The sequence below is a fragment of the Lepus europaeus genome, chromosome 5 (assembly GCF_033115175.1).
Source record: "Lepus europaeus isolate LE1 chromosome 5, mLepTim1.pri, whole genome shotgun sequence".
Taxonomy (NCBI): domain Eukaryota; kingdom Metazoa; phylum Chordata; class Mammalia; order Lagomorpha; family Leporidae; genus Lepus; species Lepus europaeus.
Window position 1 is genome coordinate 3,667,112 of NC_084831.1, and position 19,690 is coordinate 3,686,801.

The 19,690-nt window shown below is 52.2% G+C and overlaps 1 protein-coding gene across 1 annotated transcript in view; it reads right to left on the reverse strand.

Annotated features, from left to right (window-relative positions):
* Nucleotides 1–19,690, reverse strand: part of DNAJC11 (DnaJ heat shock protein family (Hsp40) member C11) — a 62,330-nt gene that overhangs the window by 9,216 nt on the left and 33,424 nt on the right. Inside the window, exons 5-10 of the mRNA XM_062190359.1 lie at nt 7,921–8,049; nt 6,940–7,062; nt 5,963–6,036; nt 3,437–3,626; nt 2,759–2,844; nt 2,326–2,442 (exon numbers count right to left, since the gene is read on the reverse strand). Of these exons, the coding sequence (XP_062046343.1) occupies nt 2,326–2,442; nt 2,759–2,844; nt 3,437–3,626; nt 5,963–6,036; nt 6,940–7,062; nt 7,921–8,049 (719 nt within the window). The remainder of the gene's footprint in view (nt 1–2,325; nt 2,443–2,758; nt 2,845–3,436; nt 3,627–5,962; nt 6,037–6,939; nt 7,063–7,920; nt 8,050–19,690) is intronic.

A 19,690-nucleotide genomic window follows, 5' to 3' on the forward strand; every position in this document is an offset into this window, starting at 1 on the left:
AGACCCCAGAAGCACAGGCAATCAAAGCCAAAACGGAAAACCACAATTGACAAATGGGATTACATCAAGCTGAGAAACTTCTGCACTGCAAAAGAAACACTCAACAAAGTGACAGAATGGGAGAAAATGTTTGCAAACTATGAAACTGATAAAGGATTAATATCCAGAATCTGTGAAGAGCTCAAGAAACTCAGCCATAACAAAGCAAACAATCCATTTAAGAAATGGGCAAAGGACTTGAACAGGCATTTCTAAAGGAAATTCAAATGGCCAACAGGCACATGAAGCAAACTGGTGCAGCCGTTGCTGAAGACAGTCTGGGGATACCTCTGAAAGCTGGAAATAGATCTACCACATGACCCAGCAATCCCACTCTAGGGAATTTACCCATACAAAACGAAATTAGCAGATGAAAGAGTTATCTGTACCCCTATGTTTACTGCAGCTCAATTTAGAATAGCTAAGATATGGAATCAACCCAGATGTCCATCAAATGATGACTGGACTAAGAAATTATGGTACATATACACTACAGAATACTATGCAGTGATAAAAAAATGAAATCCTGTCATTTGCAATAAAATGCATGCAACTGGAAACCATTACACTTAGTGAACTAAGCCAGTCCCAAAAAAGATACCATGTTTTCCCTGATCTGTGGTAACTAACAGAGTACCTACAATGCAATGTACTGGAGTGAAATGGACATTTGAGGTTTGATGACTGTTTACAGCCCTTGTCTCTACTGTTAAGGAACAGTTTTTTTGTTGAACAGTGCTATTTGTTGAACTCTTAGTGTAGGGTTAATCTTATGAGTATGAACTGAAGATAGATCTTTGTAAAAATTAAGAGTGGGAATAGGAGAGGAGGAAGAAGAAGGGTGGTAACATGGATAGTTCACTATGTTTCTAAATCTGTATCTATATGAAATACGTGAAATTTGTACACCTTAAATTAATTTTTTTTTAAAAGACAAAGTTCCCATCCCCAAATTCCCAAAACAGCTGGGGCTGGATCAAGCCAGGAACCAGAAGTCAACCAGGCCTCCCAGTGGGTGGCGGGAACTGAACCACTCGAGCCATCACCCACCGCTCCCGGGTGCACATTAGCAGAAAGCTCGACTTGTGAGTGGAGGACAGAACATGAGCCCAGGCCTGCTGACTGTGATGTGGATGTCCCGATCAGTGTCTGCTGGCACAAACGCCTGCATTAACTGTGCTATTATCTCCTGGCAGATCTGCTTCAGCCCCAGCTCCCAGCTAACGTGCCTGGGAGGGCAGCAGAAGACAGCCCAAGTCCTTGGGTCCCTGCACCCATGTGGGAGACCTGAAAGAAGCTCTTGGCTTCAGAATGGCACAGCTCTGACCGATGTGGCCAACTGGGGACTGAACCATCAGATAGAAGACCTCTCTCTCTCTCTCTCTGCCTCTCCTTCTCTGTGTAACTCTGACTTTCAAATAAATAAATAAATCTTCAAAAAAATACTAAATAACATCAATGCTATGTGGATAGTTATTATACTGAACTGTCCAGGGACCAATGACAAGAAGAAAAAATCTGTACATGTTCAGTGCAGACACTCCCAAATATTTCAGTCTGAGGTTGGCTGGATCTGGGTAGGTGAAACCTGCCAGGTGGAGGGCGACTGTGTAAATGAGCTGGAGCTCAGAGGTGGAGCAGACTGCAGGCCCAGCGCGGGGCCTCAGAGCAGGAAGGTGCCGAGAGCCGTGAGGCCGACACGCTGCTAGGAACTGAAGACTACATGGAGGAGGATCACGCCCACAGCGGAGCCTCCACCCAGAAGCCTGGGAAACCCAGTGCCAGAGTCCCCATGTAGGTCGCGGGCCACTGAGGGAGAAGCTGTGGAGACCAAGCCCTGACCTGGTGCAAGGAAGGCCAGTGCCCACTGGGGACTCAGTAAGGCTACTTCTGGCGAGGGCTGGGGGAGAAGGCCTGAGCGGGGTGAGTTCAGAGAGGAACGCCCCAGCAGCCAGCAGACACAGTCCTGCAAAGCAGAGGTAGAGAAGGGCAGACTAGAGCGTGCAGAGGGCGGGGGCACTGCTAGGGCTGTCTGGTGAGGTGCTGAGCTGAGCCGTGGGCTCCGCTGTGGCGGTGCTGGTACTGGTGAGAACCAGGGACAATGGTGGTGGAGCAGTCAGGCCTCACCAGCTCAGTGCTGGGCTTCGGCATCCACACTCTGGACAGAAACAACCAAGTCCTTAAGAACAAAACCACAAGGCAAAGGCTTCTTCCTCCTCCGCCTGGAGAAGCCCAGGAGTGGAGCTGCCCGCCCTCTCTGGCCAGCACATCTTGAGTTCAACTTACTTGACTTTGAGGGAAACGCCCTGGGGGACTCCAATGCTGACGGCAGCACCCAGAACACTGTGCCTGGAGATCTTCCTCTCGGCGCCATACTCCACCACCGTCCCAAAGAAGCCGGCCCTGTAGGGAGCAGAGTGCCACCAGCCAGCGCGGCTGCTTAATGCCAGTGCCCTCCACCTGAGGAGGGGCTGCATGCCCACCCTTCCCAAGGGGTCCTCAGTTGTGGACAGCACAGAGCTGGTCACCCATGACCCGGTGTTTCAGTCGACTTTGTTCCTGCCACGGCTGAGGGGCACCTGGCCCTCACGGCCCTGCGACAGGAGGCGCTCAGAGCACCATGCACACACAGCCCCACGTGAGCGGGCACTCTGCGCGGGCCGGGCTCAGAGGATCCCCTCCACTGACCTGCACACGGGCACTGGCAGCCAGGACTTACTTGAGGGACCCTTTCACGCGAGTCTGGTCATCATCCTGAAACTTGTGCTGATAGCTGATCAGTGCAAAGGAGTGAGGGATTCCCAGCTGCAGAGACCAGAGGCAAACAGGTGTACAGCTAGTCCTTGTGACCCTGGACGGTGGCCTCGGCCCCCACTAGCTGCTGGGCATTTCTGTGCACTGGCCTCTACGGCAGGGACCACACGCTGGCAGCTGCAGTGTGGACATGGACCAAATCCATCACTGACAAAGCGTGGTCTGTCACCAACGGAAACATTGCTATGCAGTACGTGGCAGCATTTGAAACTGGGAGAGTTCACATAAAAACCTGGCTTTCTAGCTTCTCATGAAATAAAACCTGACAGTGCCAAACCTGTGGAGGGCACTGGCGGGAGCTGAGGAGCCTCTGCCCCCAGGGGGCCTCTGCCTGACCAGCTTTTTGCTTGCTCACTCACTGAGGGCCACAGTGGCCTCGGCGTGTGTCATTCTGCTTCATGGCTCCGTGTGCCAGTCAGGGCTCCCACCTGGATTCTGTGGGCTCCTCCCACCAGAAGATGGTAAAATGGCACCTTACTTTTGTTTAATCTGATCAGAGCTGCTTCAGGAGCCCGAGACTAGTCTTTCAACACCCTGTGAAGCTCTTGTTGGCTTGCTCCTGAGCACGGGCCCCTCGGCTCACCTGCAGGGCCACCGTGAAGTGGCTGGTCTTGGTGTCCCGGACAATGCTAGTGTTCATGGCTGACTGGATGCCCCACCGCCACTGCAGGTAGCCCACAGTGTTCTTGTCCAGGTTCCGGGCGAGGACCGTGGTGAGGCCAGGCCGGATGCCTCGGGATGAAAACTGCAGCGCACAGTGCGTCGTCACAAAGCTAGGGGCACAGACATTTGCTCTCAGCCTTTGTCACTTCCTCTGCCAGGCTGACCCTGCTCACGAATCCCTGGGCCGCTCCCAACAAGGAAAGGCAGGAGACCAAGGCTCCATCTGCACGGGGAGGAGGGACTCTCCAGAGCTCTCCCTCGTGACCTCACTCCCACCCCGTCTACTCCAACCTCAGCTGTGCCCACAGAGGCATTTGTAAGTCTGTTACTAAGTCCACCCAGCCCAGACGTGCGGGGAGTTAGAATCACCTGGGGAGCTTCTCAAACAGGTGGCCCAGGACACAGGGGTCACCAGCTTACTGCTAAACTTAGCTGGCTCCCGCCCCGGGCATTCTGACCGCCGGCAGCGGCTGCGAGGGGTTACAAGGTTTTGAATGTGCGGCAGAGCCTGAGCCGCACTTATTCACTCAGGGCACCCCACGCTGATTCAATCAGACTTCTGGGTGGGGGCCGGGCCGCAGTGCCCATGGGCTTCTGCTGGGCACCCACGGCTGCGTACTGACTGAAGATAACGGACCCGCCACTGCAGCCAACTGTTCTGCACGAAGTTTGCTTCCAAAGGAGTTTAGCCCCATCTGCTGGTCAAAAGTGGGTATTTCATTTCACTAATGCACAACACTCCATGCAGGGCAGGAAAGGGGAACAGACAGCTGGTTTTGTGAGTAAACTTCCAGCACTCAATAAATAAATGGCCAATATTTAGTTTCTGTTCCAAGTACTGGAAGTGAACCTCTTACCCTAAAACAATTAATAGGATCATTCTTATCAATATCACTGCTTCACTCAAATCTAACAGCTAGCCATGGCTGAATGAATGAAGTACCAACACCTGACTCGCCATGGGGCCCCTAGCCAACACCTGTTCTCCAACTCAGTCCCACAGGACAACAGCTACCACCTCCTGCTTCAGCCACTCCAGGGTCAGGAGCGAGCACAAAGAGACAAGAACTACAAGCGAACGTTCCAGAGCGACATTCTAAGCACAACTTAGGAACGCGCTGTTTCATGAAAGAGACTCAGCGTCGTCCAGAAAACCAGCCTTTGGTGGGCAGAGCCCGGACAGCGAGCCCAGGGCACTCCCCAAGGGCTGGGGAGCCCCGGGAGCAGCTCTGGAACCAGCATGCTCCTGTGCACCCACCGGCTGGCAGCCTGCGTTCTCAAGCCCAACAGATTCTGGGAACGGAACAAGCCCCACTGCCAAACCTACCGCGGAGGCTGATGACCTGTCCGCCCTGGACCCTTGGTGACCACTCAGTGGACACCTGGAAGCTCAACCAGAATGAAATGGCCAAAAAATTTTCCTCAATGAAGTCTCTCCCAAACTTGTCTGATCTTAAGAATCACCTCGCGGAGGCTGGCGCTGTGGCGCAGCGGGTTAACACCCTGGCCCGTAGCGCCGGCATTCCAGATGGGCGCCGGTTCATGACCTGGCTGCTCCACTTCCCACCCAGCTCTCTGCTATGGTCTGGGAAAGCAGTAGAAGATGGCCCAAGTCCTTGGGCCCTTGCACCCGTGCGGGAGACCAGAAAGAAGCTCCTGGCTCCTGGCTTCGGATCGGTGCAGTTCCGGCCGTTGCAGCCATCTGGGCAGTGAACCAGCGGATGGAAGACCTCTCTCTCTCTCTCTCTCTCTCTGAATCTCCTCTCTTTGTGTAACTCTGACTTTCAAATAAATCTTAAAAAAGTCCCAGTGGGGGCCTTCTCGGCCCCTCCTGCTCCTGTCCTCTGCCTGTCCCGTGTACCCCCACTCTAGCATTCACCTGCAGCTGGCCCTGTAGCCTGGACAACCCTTCTGGGAGCCAGGGCTTAGGTCATGGCCCAGTGCCAGTAGCTGGCTACTTCCTGTCCTGGGACAGGCTTCACTTATTTTCGCCCAATACTCTGATGTGAACTTGCAGATATCCCGCCCCCAACGCAAAGTAGAGTCCGAGGCACAGCCGTGACCTCTGCTGCCTCACAGACGACAGAGCCAGAGGCTGTGAGAGCTCTGGCACATACCTGGGAGACCCCTCATCACCAGCACCCAACACTCTCTGGGACCAAGAAATGACCCATGCCTAGGCGCTTTAGTACTTCAGACCTGAGCCAGCCCCTCACAGAATGGGGAGGGGTCTGTGAAGCACAGAGGGCGAGGCCTGGCCGGGACCACAGGGGCACCCCACCCCCCACAATGAGTGCGTGCTCCTTCCAGCCCACACACTGCCCACACTGTCAGCACTGTGGGTCTGCCCTGTGTGCCTGGTAGCCTTGCAGGACACACAGGATAACCCCACGTGACCCTGACCAGAAGGCAACACAGTCCACTCAAGGGGCTCTCTCCTATTTACCATCTTGGCGTGAGATTACGGAACAGCTTGAGACCAAATAATGGCCCCTGGAGGTCTCCAGCTCCAAATTCCAACTGTTTGAAAAAGAAAGAGAAAGTATTAATTTTCTTATCCCCAGCAGCGGCCCAGGTCCCAGGGACGCACCTCTGGCCAGAACCCCTGCCTTGGCTTCAACGCTCTGGCCAGGGCTCAGCAGGAGGGGCGGATACATCTTTCTGTCTCAACGTCACCTTCCCAGGTGACAATGACGGCTGCCCACGTCCACAGGAGCTCAGCTTTCAGAAAGGGACCCCCAAAGGAAAAACTGCTCGCCCTGGCGCCTTGGCTCGGGGCATGAGAGGCCAAAGGGCTCCCCACGGCAGAACCACCGTCTGCAGAGCGCCCACGACAGCCACGTGCCCCCACCCCCACCCCCTCGGTGCCAGCTCCTGTGCTTTCTCACTCTGCTCCCAGTCTCACAGGTGGCTGGGGGTGGTCCTCAGGGGTCTGGTGTTTCCACCCATCAGCAGTTCCACACTCGCATGGCCTTGGAAGTTACGGCCGGCTCTGGCTGCCTCACTTTCTACCCTGGGGGACTTTCAAGGCAACTCTCCAATGTTAATTCGATGCAGCTCAATTTGCTCGGTAGCACCAGCCGTTACATGACCAGTGATCCGTGGACCCCAGCGCTGACCAGCAGGTGCCACCTCCTGAATGGCCTGCAGGTGTCTGTGCCAAGGGACGGACGCCGAGGGCCGGAGGCCGGGTTTCTGAGTCGGCGTCACAAAGGAAATCGCGCTTTCTGTCCCGGCTTTAACTGCTCGGCAGACTGTCAGGGCTCTTCAGGTACGACATAAGCTTTTCTTTTGGGGCCAACTTCTGGAGTCTGACAGCCAGCACCCTGTTACCCAATGCCGTGGCCACCCAGGTCCTTTAGAGGGGCAGGTTCACAAACACGGCTTTGCGTGGGCAGGACACTGCAGCCAGTGACATCTTACCTCTCCCCACCCCTTCGCGGAAGTGACTCGCCTGAGTGCAAAGTTAATGGAGCCCCCTCCGTTCCCATTCTGGGTCGAGAGGCTTCCAGACAGGATGGCTGTGTCTGTAGTTGTCAAGGGTGCCTAGGAAACAAATCTGCTGGTAGTAAATGAGTTACAGCGACAGGAAGTACCAAGGACAGGAGCCTAATGACCACGTGCACGTTAAGTCTAAGGCCCACGCTCGGAAGTACGCAGGGAGGCGTCGGCAGCTGGCCTCCTTACCTTCCTCTCGTTTTGTCATGAACTACGTGTGGTCAGGAAGGCAGTGTTTGAGAATCCAGGGGAAGCAGAGGGCCAAGTGCTGTCGGGGACAGTGAATGCAGCAGGCACCTTCCCCCTGTGGGGGCCCACGCCCACCCCCGGGGTTCCGCAGGAGGCTGAAGCTCTTCCTCTGGCAGCTCCAAGAGGGGCCAAGTTCCCCGTTAGGGTCGTGTTCCAGGCTGGCGCACTTGAGAATGACGACAGAGGTGGGGCGGTGGACTTACTGAGCCCGCCCTCAGAATGGCCGCACGGCCACGTCCCAGTCGTGGGCAAAGATGACATTTCCGTGGCCCCAGGACTGGGGTTGCAGGGTGGCTGCCGTCCAGCAGCACACAATGCGGTGGGCCTTAAAGCCAAAACTGGTTCTCAGAATTATTCACGGAGGTTTGCTTTCTCTCCTAAAATCACCGAAACCTTGGGCTTCTATTTCCCCCGGAGCACTGACACTCCCTAACGAGAGATCTGAGACGCCTGACATCGGGCCGCAGCACTCACGCTGGCTACAGCAGCAGGAAAGGCGCTGTGCTGGGAGTGTTTTCCTTTTTAAGTGGCTAATTGCACCCTTTCATAAATAAAGAGGAGAAAAGCCCAGAGCAGCTGCTCAGCCCAGCCGTGTGGTGCGCTGGGCCTCACTGACTCGAGCCCTTGCTGTACTTGGAGACCAGCTCTGTGCTTTACCTCGATGGACTGGGATATGTGCATTTTATTAATTTCAATCTGTGGAAAGCCACTTCCAGATACATCTTCATACTCCTCATCATAGCGATCAAAAAGGTCGGTGGCATCCACTCCAACGCTGATGGTTCCCTGGGGGCAGAAAAACAGCACGAGAGGCTTGTATCTGTGGAATCAGTCAACGCTACACGGTTTAATGGGACAAGTCATCTGATTTCGTGATTCACTGGCCTTAGGTACAAGTCTCCCTTATCAAGCACACCCAGCATGAATGTCAGCTCAAACCACACAGCTGCAGCATGCCATGGACTCCAGAGCTGGACAGCGCTGCTCTGACCAGGAGACCCAGTCATCAGGTCTGCACAGAGATGACGTGTCAAGGTCAAGTGTCGGGGCTGGTGCTGTGGCGCAGCGGGTTAAAGCCACAGCCTACAGCGCCAGCATCCCATATGGGCGCCGGTTTGAGTCCTAGCTGCCCCTCTTTCGATCCCAGCTCTGTCTGGGAAAGCAGTAGATGATGGTCCAACTCCCTGTGCTCCTGCACCCACGTGGGAGACCTGGAAGAAGCTCCTAGCTTCAGATCAGCTCAGCTCTGGTCATTGTGGTCATTTAGAGAGTGAACCAGCAGGAAGACCGCTCTCTGGCTCTACCTTTCTCTGTAACTCTTTTAAATAAATAAATACTTTAAAAAAAATTTAAAAAGCTGATTGAAAGAGACAATCTACTGTTGGTTTACCCCCCAAATGCCTGCAAAAGCTGAGGCTGGTCCAGGTTGAAGCCAGGGGCCAAGAGTTCCATATCCAGGCCTCCCCCGTGCTCGGGCCATCATCTTGCTTCCAGGTCCATCAGCAGGAAACTGGGTCAGAAGCAGAGGTAGGACTTGATCTCAGGCACTGCTGGCCCCAGCGCTAACGTGCTGTGTCACAGTGCCCACCCCATCTAGACACTCACATCACAAAAACACCTTAAGCCTCTCCATGCCATAAACTTACCTTCAAAGTAAGGAAACACAGAATAAATTATCAACAAATGGGAGATTTAAAAATTGCTCTGCTTCCTAAAATTTGAGATAAAGTAATGACAAACAGAAACCTACATTCTCTCAAGAAAATACTAAGCTAAATTCTTGCTGATAAAAATGCTCCTGATTCAGAAAATCAATGTTTATTACTATTTTCTTTGATACTCAGCCTCCCACATGGGTGCAGGGGCTCAAGCACTTGGGCCATTTTCTGCTGCTTTCCCAGGAGCATTAGCAGAGAGCTGGATTGGAAGTGGAGCAGCCGGGACTTGAACAGGTGCCCATATGGGATGCCAGTGGGCTGGGTGTACCAGTTTGATTCCCAGCTGCTCCATTTCTGATCCAGCTCCCTGCTAACACACCTGGGAAAGCAGCAGAAAATGACCCAAGTGCTTGGGCCCCTGCACCCACGTGGGAGACCCGGAAGAAGCTCCTGGCTCCTGGTTTTGGAACGGCTCAGCTCCAGCCATTGCTGCCATTTGGGGAGTGAACCAGTGGGTGGAAGACCTCTCTCTGTAACTCTTTCAAATAAATAAAATAAATCCTTAAAGAAACACCAAAAAACCTGCTAGGCCACAGTGCCAGACCCAGCCGTTTTTTAATTGAAGTTTAATTTATGTACTATTATTTAAACTATTTAAATAATAAATATTTAATAAATAACAATGCATATTTAATTCAGAGGGGGTGGCGAGGTGGTCTCATGGTACTTTAACACTGTTGCTTCTCTTGGTTTAGTGATCAGGCCAGATTTTTCATTTTCTTTTTTCAAATTTCTTTGAAAGGCAGAACAACAAAGAGAGAGGAGACAGATATCTTCCATTTGCTGGTTCACTCCTCAAACAGCCAGGCTGAAGTCAGGAGCTTCATCCTGGTCTCCCACATGGGTGCTGGGGCACCAGCACTTGGCCCATCTTCTGCTGCATTCCTAGGCAAATAAGCAGGAAGCTGGATAAGAAGTGGAACAGCTGGGCCTCGGACCAGCACTCTGAAATGGGATGCCAGCTCACAAGCGGTAGCTTAATCCTCTATGCCACAACACTGCCCTCAGATTAAGATGCCAGAGTGACTGACCAATGGGCCTTCACCCTGTACCTCCAGCATCTGCTGAGGTCTCATCTAACGGTGTGTGAGATGCCGGGGACGCCAGGAGACGGCCAGGATGCCCATCGCCCTCCTGCTGCCTTTCCAGATGTGGAAGCAGCCACTTCCTGTCCATTTCCAGGCCCAGTCTGCACGATGCTGAGGGCTGGCTGGGCACAATTAACTCCCAGTCCCTTTGGTGCTGGACCAGTTTGAGATGCTGCTGTCACATGGCACACCCAGGCCTTGGCCTGTGGGGTGCATGAAGCTGACAAGCCACTGGCCAGTCACACCCACAATGTGTAGGAAACTGCTGGGCCCTTCTGCAGCAGTACTGTCAATGCAGGTGGACACCTGCCAGTTCTGTGATCCCCAAATCAAAGAAATCAGCAGCGGGCACTCTTTAAAGGCGAGAGTAAATCTGGTGTTGTGGAACACTTCCCATCATGCTTCACCCGCTGTTGTCACAGGAAACAACAGATAACAGTAAATGACTGGGCATGGTTGTGTCCCAATAAAACTGCTGATGAACTCTAATCTGAATCTCATATAATTTTCACAGATCATAAGTATCCATCTTTTTTTTCCTATTTAGAAATGTGAAACCCATTTTTAACTCACAGATCATCCCAAAACAAGCAGTGGTTCAAGTCTGCCAACCCTGTTATAGATCTACAGGTTTGTCCTTTTTTGATAAATCCTTCAGGCAGCAATGGTATTAAAATACTGTTTTTTTTTTTTTTTTTTTAAATTAAGTACTAGGGCCGGCGCCGTAGCTCAACAGGCTAATCCTCCGCCTAGCAGCGCCAGCACACCGGGTTCTAGTCCCGGTCGGGGTGCCGGATTCTGTCCCCGTTGCCCCTCTTCCAGGCCAGCTCTCTGCTGTGGCCCGGGAGTGCAGTGGAGGATGGCCCAAGGGCTTGGGCCCTGCACCCGCATGGGAGACCAGGAGAAGCACCTGGCTCCTGCCTTCGGATCGTGCGCAGCAGCCATTGGAGGGTGAACCAATGGCAAAGGGAAACCTTTCTCTCTGTCTCTTTCACTGTCCACTCTGCCTGTCCAAAAAAAATTTAAGTACTAAATTTCCATTTTCCCAGAAAGCTGATGAACTGTGAGTTGAGAAGATGTTTTTCCACATCGACTATCCTCAAAACTCGAAGTCTCTGCTCTGCTGGGAAGCACCAGAGCCATTCTCAGAAGCTGTCTGTTCTCACAGGAAGGCTGCACTTGAAAGCAGGCCTGCGCAGCAGGTGCACTCACACCGTGAGAAACGGCTTTCTACCTGGCTCCAGTGCCAGTTCTACAGTAACGCACACACTTTTCCATCACAAGGCTGCAGTGCACAAATGAAAGACAAATAGCAGCTGCTTCTGTGTTGCTTGGGGAGTGAACCAGTAGATACAAACTCTCTATGTATCTGGCTCTCCTCTCTCTCAAATACATAAATAAATGACCTATTAAGCAAGAACCCACGGAGCAGAAGCATTCTTAAAACGCTTACTGCACATAATGCACACCTGTAAACTGCGCCTACGGGGAATCAGGCTGCAGTCAACATCTCCGAATGTTTGTGCATGTGTAAGACAGGAGAACTCATACATTCCTGTGATGACGGTGACCCTGCAGTTCAATACTCGGTGTGTCTTAAGTCTATGACTTCCCCTTACACGTGGAGTATAAAAACACTTGGCCACTCTGAGAACATTTAAGAAACTGTGGCCAGCGCCATGGCTCAACAGGCTAATCCTCTGCCTAGTGGCGCTGGCACACTGGGTTCTAGTCCCGGTCGGGGCGCCAGATTCTGTCCCGGTTGCCCCTCTTCCAGGCCAGCTCTCTGCTGTGGCCTGGGAGTGCAGTGGAGGATGGCTTAAGTGCTTGGGCCCTGCACCCCATGGGAGACCAGGAGAAGCACCTGGCTCCTGCCTTCGGATCAGCGCGGTGCACCGGCCGCAGCATGCCGGCTGCGGCGGCCATTGGAGGGTGAACCAACGGCAAAAGGAAGACCTTTCTCTCTGTCTCTCTCTCTCACTGTCCACTCTGCCTGTCAAAAAAAAAAAAAAAGAAAAAGAAAAAAAGAAAAAAGAAAAGAAACGAAACTGTGGTCACTGTGAACAAAAGCTTACAGCGAGGAAGACTCTGAAATGCATCTCCTCAGGAGGGAAACCTAACAAGTTACAAAGAGCGCCTATGGTGTATGAACCAGAACAGTGAAACTGTACTATGGCATTTTGGAATGACCTTCAGTTCTGGTGAGACTCTTTTTATGGAGCTCTTTTTTAAAATATTTTTAAAATTTTTTAATTTTTTTGGACAGGCAGAGTGGACAGGGAGACAGGGAGAAAGGTCTTCCTTTTCCGTTGGTTCATCCCCCATTGGCCACTGCGGCCGGCATGTTGTGGCTGGCGCACCGTGCTGATCCAAAGCCAGGAGCCAGGTGCTTCTCCTGGTCTCCCATGGGGTACAGGGCCCAAGCACTTGGGCCATCCTCCACTGCACTCCCGGGCCACAGCAGAGAGCTGGCCTGGAAGAGGGGCAACCGGGACTAGAACCCAGGGTGCTGGCGCCACAGGCAGAGGATTAGCCTAGTGAGCCATGGTGCCGGCGGAGCTCTTGTTTTTAAAAAAAAGATTTCATTCATTTGAAAGACAGTTACAGAGAGAGGTACAGCCAAAGAGAGAGAGAGGGCTTCCATCTGCTGGTTCTCTCCAAATGGCCACAAACGGACAGAGCTGAGCTGATCCGAAGCCAGGAGCCAGGAGCTTATTCTGGGTCTTCCAGGTGGGTGCAGGGGCCCAAGCACCCAGGCCATCTTCTACTGCTTACCCAGGCCATAGCAGGGAGCTGTGGAACAGAAGTGGAGCAGCCGGGACTTGAACCACTGCCCATATGGGGTGCCAGCACTGCAGGCCAAGGCTTTAACCTGCTGTGCCACAGTGCTGGCCCCAAGGCGCTCTCAGTTTTAATTGGCTGAACTTACCTTCTGTCCTGGAAAGGATCGGAAGAGGCCTACATTTTTTTTTTTTTTGGACAGGCAGAGTGGACAATGAGAGAGAGACAGAGAGAAAGGTCTTCCTTTTGCCGTTGGTTCACCCTCCAATGGCCGCCGCGGAAGGCGCGCTGCGGCCGGCGCACCGCGCTGATCCCATGGCAGGAGCCAGGTGCTTCTCCTGGTCTCCCATGGGGCCTACAATTTTGTAGCAACTATCCTGGAATATTCAAGAGATCACCAATACAGATACTTTGTAGAAAATAAAGTTGTCAAATGAAACTATTCTGAATGGAGGCTAAGAGACATATCTGCAGGAATATAGGCCCAAGACAGTTCCACATTCTGACAGGAAGAAATTTAGAACTGAGATAGTATTTTCAAAATTAAGAATGATATGAGATGGGGCCTGTGCTGTGGTGGAGTAGGTAAAGCTGCTGTCTGCAAGGCTGGCATCCCATATGGGTGCTGGTTCACGGCTGCACAACAGGATGTGGGTCACAGCTTGGTAGAGTCCCTAATTTTGCTATCAGTTTATAATAATGACATTATAATAAGAGCTTTTCATACGAGGAATATACCACTCAAAAGTATCAGTGGGTCACCCAGCTCAACTGAGACCATTGTGATGTTTTTGGAGCTACAAAATTCAATCGCTAGCATGGGAAGTCCTATTATTTTATTTTGAACTAGTGCTAACCCCACCCACAATTTCCTATTACCCAACCGATCAGGTCAGAGTAATGACTATGGCACAACTTGTCAAAAGAATCTGATTTACTTAGTTTTGAACTACGCAATAAAAAACCATACACTGTTAAGACTCAAAGGACTCAGAAACTAAACACAAGACAAGCAGCTGTTCACCCATTAATCCAATCCATGAACTACAACCCCACTGGATTGCCATTTTCCTGGACTAGCAAATGCTCTATTCATAAATCAACTGTTTTCTTTAACCATTAAGAAGAAGGGGCACCTTAAAAAAAGATATCTTCTATTCTCTTACCTCCAGACCACTACTTCTCAAACTCAGCCATGCAAATGAATTCCCTGGGGAGATGGCAAACTGTTCCCTCTCCTGTTGTGCCTGACGGTCCGTATTTCTGATGAACAAACACTGTGCTACAGCTTGGGCACTATAAGCTAGTTGATCAGTGCTTGTTTTCCTTAAGTTTTATTTATTAATTTGAAAGGCAGAGTTACAGAGAGAAGAGGAAAGATGGAGAGAGGGAGAGAGGGAGAGAGGGGGGGAGGGAGGGAGGGAGGGAGGGAGGGAGGGAGGGAGGGAGAGGGAGAGGGAGAGAGAGAGAGAGAGAGAGAGAGAGAGAGAGAGAATGAATGAATATGAATGAATCTTCTATCTGCTGGCTTACTCCCCAAATGGCCGCAAAGGCTGGGGTTGGGCTAAGCCAAAGCCAGGAGCTTCCTCTGGGTCTCCCATGTGGGTGCAGGGCTCAGGACTTGGGCCATCCTCTGCTGCTTTCTCAGGTGCATTAGCAAGGAACTGGGTCAGAAGTGGAGCAGCGGGAGTCTAACTGGTGCCCACACCGATGCCAGCACTGCAGGCAGAATCTTAACTTTCCAGACCACAGCACCGGCCTCTAATACAACTATTACTATTTTCTAAAAGATTTATTTATTTATTTGAGAGGTAGAGTTACAGACAGTGAGAAGGAGAGACAGAAAGAAAGGTCTTCCATTCGCTGGTTCACTCCCTAAATGGCTGCAATGGCTGGAGTTGAGTTGGTCTGAAGCCAGGAGCCAGGAGTCAGAATCTTCTTCCAGGTTTCTCACGTGGGTGCAGGAGCCCAAGCACTAGGGCCATCTTCCACTGCTTTCCTAGGCTGTTACAGAGAGCTGGATGGGAAGTGGAGCAGCCAGGACTAGAACTGGTGCCCATAGGGGATGCTGGTGCCACAGGCGGAGGATTAACCTACTGTGCGACAGCACTGGCCCCAACACAATTATTTGTAATAAAGAAAGTTACATTTTTGGTTGAACAGATTTGAATACACACATCTACCACAGTGTCCTCTTAAAAGCTTCCTCCCTCTCACAATGACACTGAAGGAATAATAAAGGCACACACTTAAGGGGACAGGAAGGGCAGGAAAGGTCAAGGGGATGGATGCTTGCCAATGTTTTCAAAATAGAGGATGGAGAGATGGTGAGTGACTTGGCAGAGAAAGCTGCAACCCACGTGCCTGCACCAGGAGTCACCCACAGGGCAATGAGAGGTGGACCCCTGCCCGCTCATCCAAGAGGCCAAGTGACAGAGGCTTGTACTTTGCGGGAAAACAGGAATGAAACGAAACTTTGCCCAGCACCCTACGCCACTCAGCAGCAAGACTGCTCTCTAGAGAAAACCCCCCTGCCAATGACAGGCCCCGGACACTTGCCTCTGCGTGCGGAGGGTGGCCTCCGCCCAGCACCGCGGAGTTAGGCCCCGCGGGTGCCAACCCTGCCGAGGGCGGGGCGTACCCACAGGCTGCAGCCTCACTCCTTGTAAGCAGACAGCCAAGTGCTGTCAGACTCTGAGGAACAATTCAACATGGAAATCTGAAAACAAGGACAAAAAGAACCACGAAGAAGCAGAGAGTAAAAACACCCAAGAAAACATCAGGAGGGGCTGGTGCTGTGGCGCAGCGTGTTGAGCTGTCGCCTGCAGCGCCAGCATCCCGTGTGGGCGCCAGTTATTCCCTGCTGCTCCACTTCTGATCCAGCATATGGGATACTGGCTCTGCAGGTGGAGGCTTAACCCAATATGCCATAGTGCCGGCCCCATAATACTGTTTTTATAAAGTTCAGAAACAATAAAAACCAAACAACAGAACCCCCTAAGCAAATGTACACATATGACAACATTTTAAAAGCAACAGAATGATGACCACTTTAGGACAGTGCCTCCTGCTGGCAGGGAGGATGTCGGGGGCTGACACAAGCTGTGGCACCGCTTCAGCTCTCGGGTCAGGTGGGTGGGCTCCTGGGCACTCTGCTCTCTTATGATGGCTTACGTGCTACACTCTTTCAAAAAGTTCACAGAGGATCTGACGCCATGGCGTAGTAGGTTAAGCCTCCTCCTGTGGCGCCAGCATCCCATGTGGGTGCCAGTTCAAGTCCCAGCTGCTCCACTTCCAATCCAGCTCCTTGCTAATGACCTGGGAATGCAGTGGAAGATGGCCCAAGTGTTTGGGCCCCTGGCTTCGGATCAGCCCAGCTCAGCGGCGGCTGCCATTTGCCGAGCGAACCAGTGGATAGAAGATCCCTCTGTCTGCCTCTCCCTCTGCCTGTAACTCTGCCTCTCAAATAAATAAAAAAATTAAAAAAAAAAAAAAAAGTTCACAGAAAAATAGAAGATAAGCTTGTTTTGGTGCCAAAATTTGAAGTCTACACATACTTTTTCCATGGTACACATTTCTGAGAGCTTTCTGAATTCCTTGTATGTGTATATCTATAGTTTATCTTTTTTTTTTTTTTTTTAATTTGAGAGTTACAGAAAGGTCTTCCATCTACTGGTTCACTTCCCAAATGGTTGCAACAGCCGGAGCTAGGCCAATCAGGAGCCAGGAGGTACTTCCAGGCCTCCCACACAGGTGCAAAGGCCCAAGGAGTTGGGCCATAGCAGAGAGCTGAGTCGGAAGAGGAGCAGCTGGGACATGACCCAGTGCCCATGTGGGATGCTGGCACTGCAGGAGGAAGCTTAGCCTGCTACGCCACAGCGCCAGCCCCTATAGTTTATTTTTTCAAAGACAGAAAAGTCAAAACAAAAAGGAAGGCCGGTACCGCGGCTCACTTGGCTAATCCCCTGCGGCACCCCGGGTTCTAGTCCCGGTTGGGGCGCCGGATTCTGTCCTGATTGCTCCTCTTCCAGGCCAGCTCTCTGCTGTGGCCTGGAAAGGCAGTGGAGGATGGCCCAAGTGCTTGGGCCCTGCACCTGCGTGGGAGACCAGGAGGAAGCACCTGGCTCCTGGCTTCGGATCGGTGCAGCGCACCGGCCGTAGCAGCCATTTGGGGGGTGAACCAACAGAAAGGAAGACCTTTCTCTGTGTCTCTCACTGTCTAACTCTGCCTGTAAAAACAAAAACCAAACCAAAACAAAACAAAAACCCAAAAACCAAAAAGGAAGAAGGAACTCACCTTCTATGCATCTTCTCTAAAGAAGCTGCTGGATGTTTTTCACAGGAGAGCTAAACCCAGCCGAGGCAGCTGAGCGAGCCAACCACAGGAGAGCTAAACCCAGACGAGGCAGCTGAGCGAGCCAACCAGAGGAGAGCTAAACCCAGACGAGGCAGCTGAGCGAGCCAACCAGAGGAGAGCTAAACCCAGCCGAGGCAGCTGAGCGAGCCAACCACAGGAGAGCTAAACCCAGCCGAGGCAGCTGAGCGAGCCAACCACAGGAGAGCTAAACCCAGACGAGGCAGCTGAGCGAGCCAACCACAGGAGAGCTAAACCCAGACGAGGCAGCTGAGCGAGCCAACCACAGGAGAGCTAAACCCAGACGAGGCAGCTGAGCGAGCCAACCACAGGAGAGCTAAACCCAGCCGAGGCAGCTGAGCGAGCCAACCAGAGGCAACTGGAGGGAACCTGCGCTCCAGGAAGGAGCTTGGCTGTTCTGCCCACCTCAACTCCACACCTACAAATGCCTTTTCATGGTTGGCACTCAATCAAAACTCGCCGAGCCCAGAACAGAAGCACAGTCCAAGGAAGCTGCAGAGCAAAGTGTGGTGGGCGGGACAACTAGCAGGGGATGCCACCAAGGTCAAAAGACAAAGGCACAATTCCTGAGGGTTTGCAGAAAACTCAGATCATAACAGAGTCTGCAGGTGAACTGATGGATTGGTAATCAAAGGAACCAAACGAGGCAACTTCTAACGCTGCAGAGGAAAAGGGTTTACTCTCTCTCTGCTGGTTCTGTCTTCAATCGCCCTGCTTCACACTAGCAGATGGAAGGTGACCCTTTGACTTTTAATTCTTACACTAATTTTCCCTGTAGAGATGCCCACCTGGTTGGTGTTCCTCAAACACACCAACCAAGACCCAGCCCCCTTCCAGCCCCCGCTCCAGCAGAGGCACTGCTGTAGGCGGCTCTCACCTCATCTCCATTCAAGTGTCGGTTCCTGGGAGGGGCCTCCCCACACGGCAGTCCTGCCCCACGCCCACTTCTCTGTTTTCCCCTCAGCATTTGTCCCCTTCTGATGTGCTGTGCCTACTGCACAGGATCTGCCCTTCAACTAAGCGTTAAGCTTGTTTTGTCTGTCTTGTTCCTGCCGAATGTCCAAGTCCCCAACAGAACTTGGCACTTTCAGGCACCCAGAGTAGATTTCTTTGTGAATAAACCAGTCATCTTCACTTGTCCCAATCCACAAACTGCTGGTTTGCTGCTAACAGCCAGCGAGTCAGACCGCCACTGCCCGGCTCCTCCTTCCTTGGCAGCGCACCCACCTGCTGAAGTGTAGGGGGCAGTCAAACCTCACATTTCACCCTACAACGGAGTCGCCCGTGGACGTGAGAAACATCTTGGCGGACGTCACTCACAAGGTCTGGAGCGTGCTGACTCAGCCCAGGCTCTCCCACATTCCAAGACCCTCCCACCCTCTCTTGGGGCAGAGCCAATGTCCCATCCCAGATCACTAATGTTATTGTTGGCTTCAGATGTTTTTAAGCACTTTATAATATTTCATTGGCAAAGAAAATAAAGCCTGTCTGTTTTAGGGGATCTGACAGAGCTACACACTGTGTAACAATGATCACAATCCAATCACCACATCCCTCACCACCCGAGCTGAAACAGGGGCAACGTGAGACGTCTCTGCCCAATGCCATCTCAAGTCACTGAGAATCCCCCAGACAGTGAGAGACGAGAAAGTGCCGCTTTCACCACCGATGAACCAGGACAGCACTTGTGAAGCCTGCTTCCATGGACCACCCCATCTGTACCCCACGTCAGACTCCACCTTCTCCAGCGTTATAAAGGATCCACTCAAACCGACAGCATTTTCCACCCCGTGTTAACAGTGGCTTTTGATCCTGGAATCTGTCATGAGGGATGCAGCTGAGAACGGCAGGGTGGCCAGCCCCCCCCCGGGGCTCACTCAGACATCGACACTGACAGGCAGTCCCCATGGCTGTCAGAGTGCCCTTGTCCCCACATCTTCAGAGAGAGCAGCCTTTCTTCCAAACCTTTCTAACCAAACTGGGGGGGGGGGTGCACTGTGGTGCAGTGAAGCCACTGCTTGGGATGCCCCCACACCCAGCTGGAGCACCAGCTTGAGTCCCAGTGCCCCTCTGCTTCTGACTGTTTCCTGCTAGTGCACACCGTGGGAGGAAGCCGATGAGGACGCCTGAGTCCTTGAACCAAGCTGTTGGGAGCCATTTGGGGAGTGAACCACAGAATGAAAGATTTCTCTTTCTACCTTCCTGTCATTCTGCCTTTCAAATAAATAAGTAAGTAAGTAAATCCTCGGAAACGGAAAAGACCCAACTCAAATCCTCTTCCCAAAATGCTGCAGAGCTAACTTCTGGTTATCACTCAGTGTCTCTGGTTGGAAAATGTCAATTTGTCCAGAAGCAGTTTATGGAAGTTGCAAAGTGCTGGCAATCTTAAAGTGACTCGCATGGCTGTATGAAACGTCCCAGCTGTGCTTCCTCTTCCCACAGAAGCACAGACAGCACACACATCT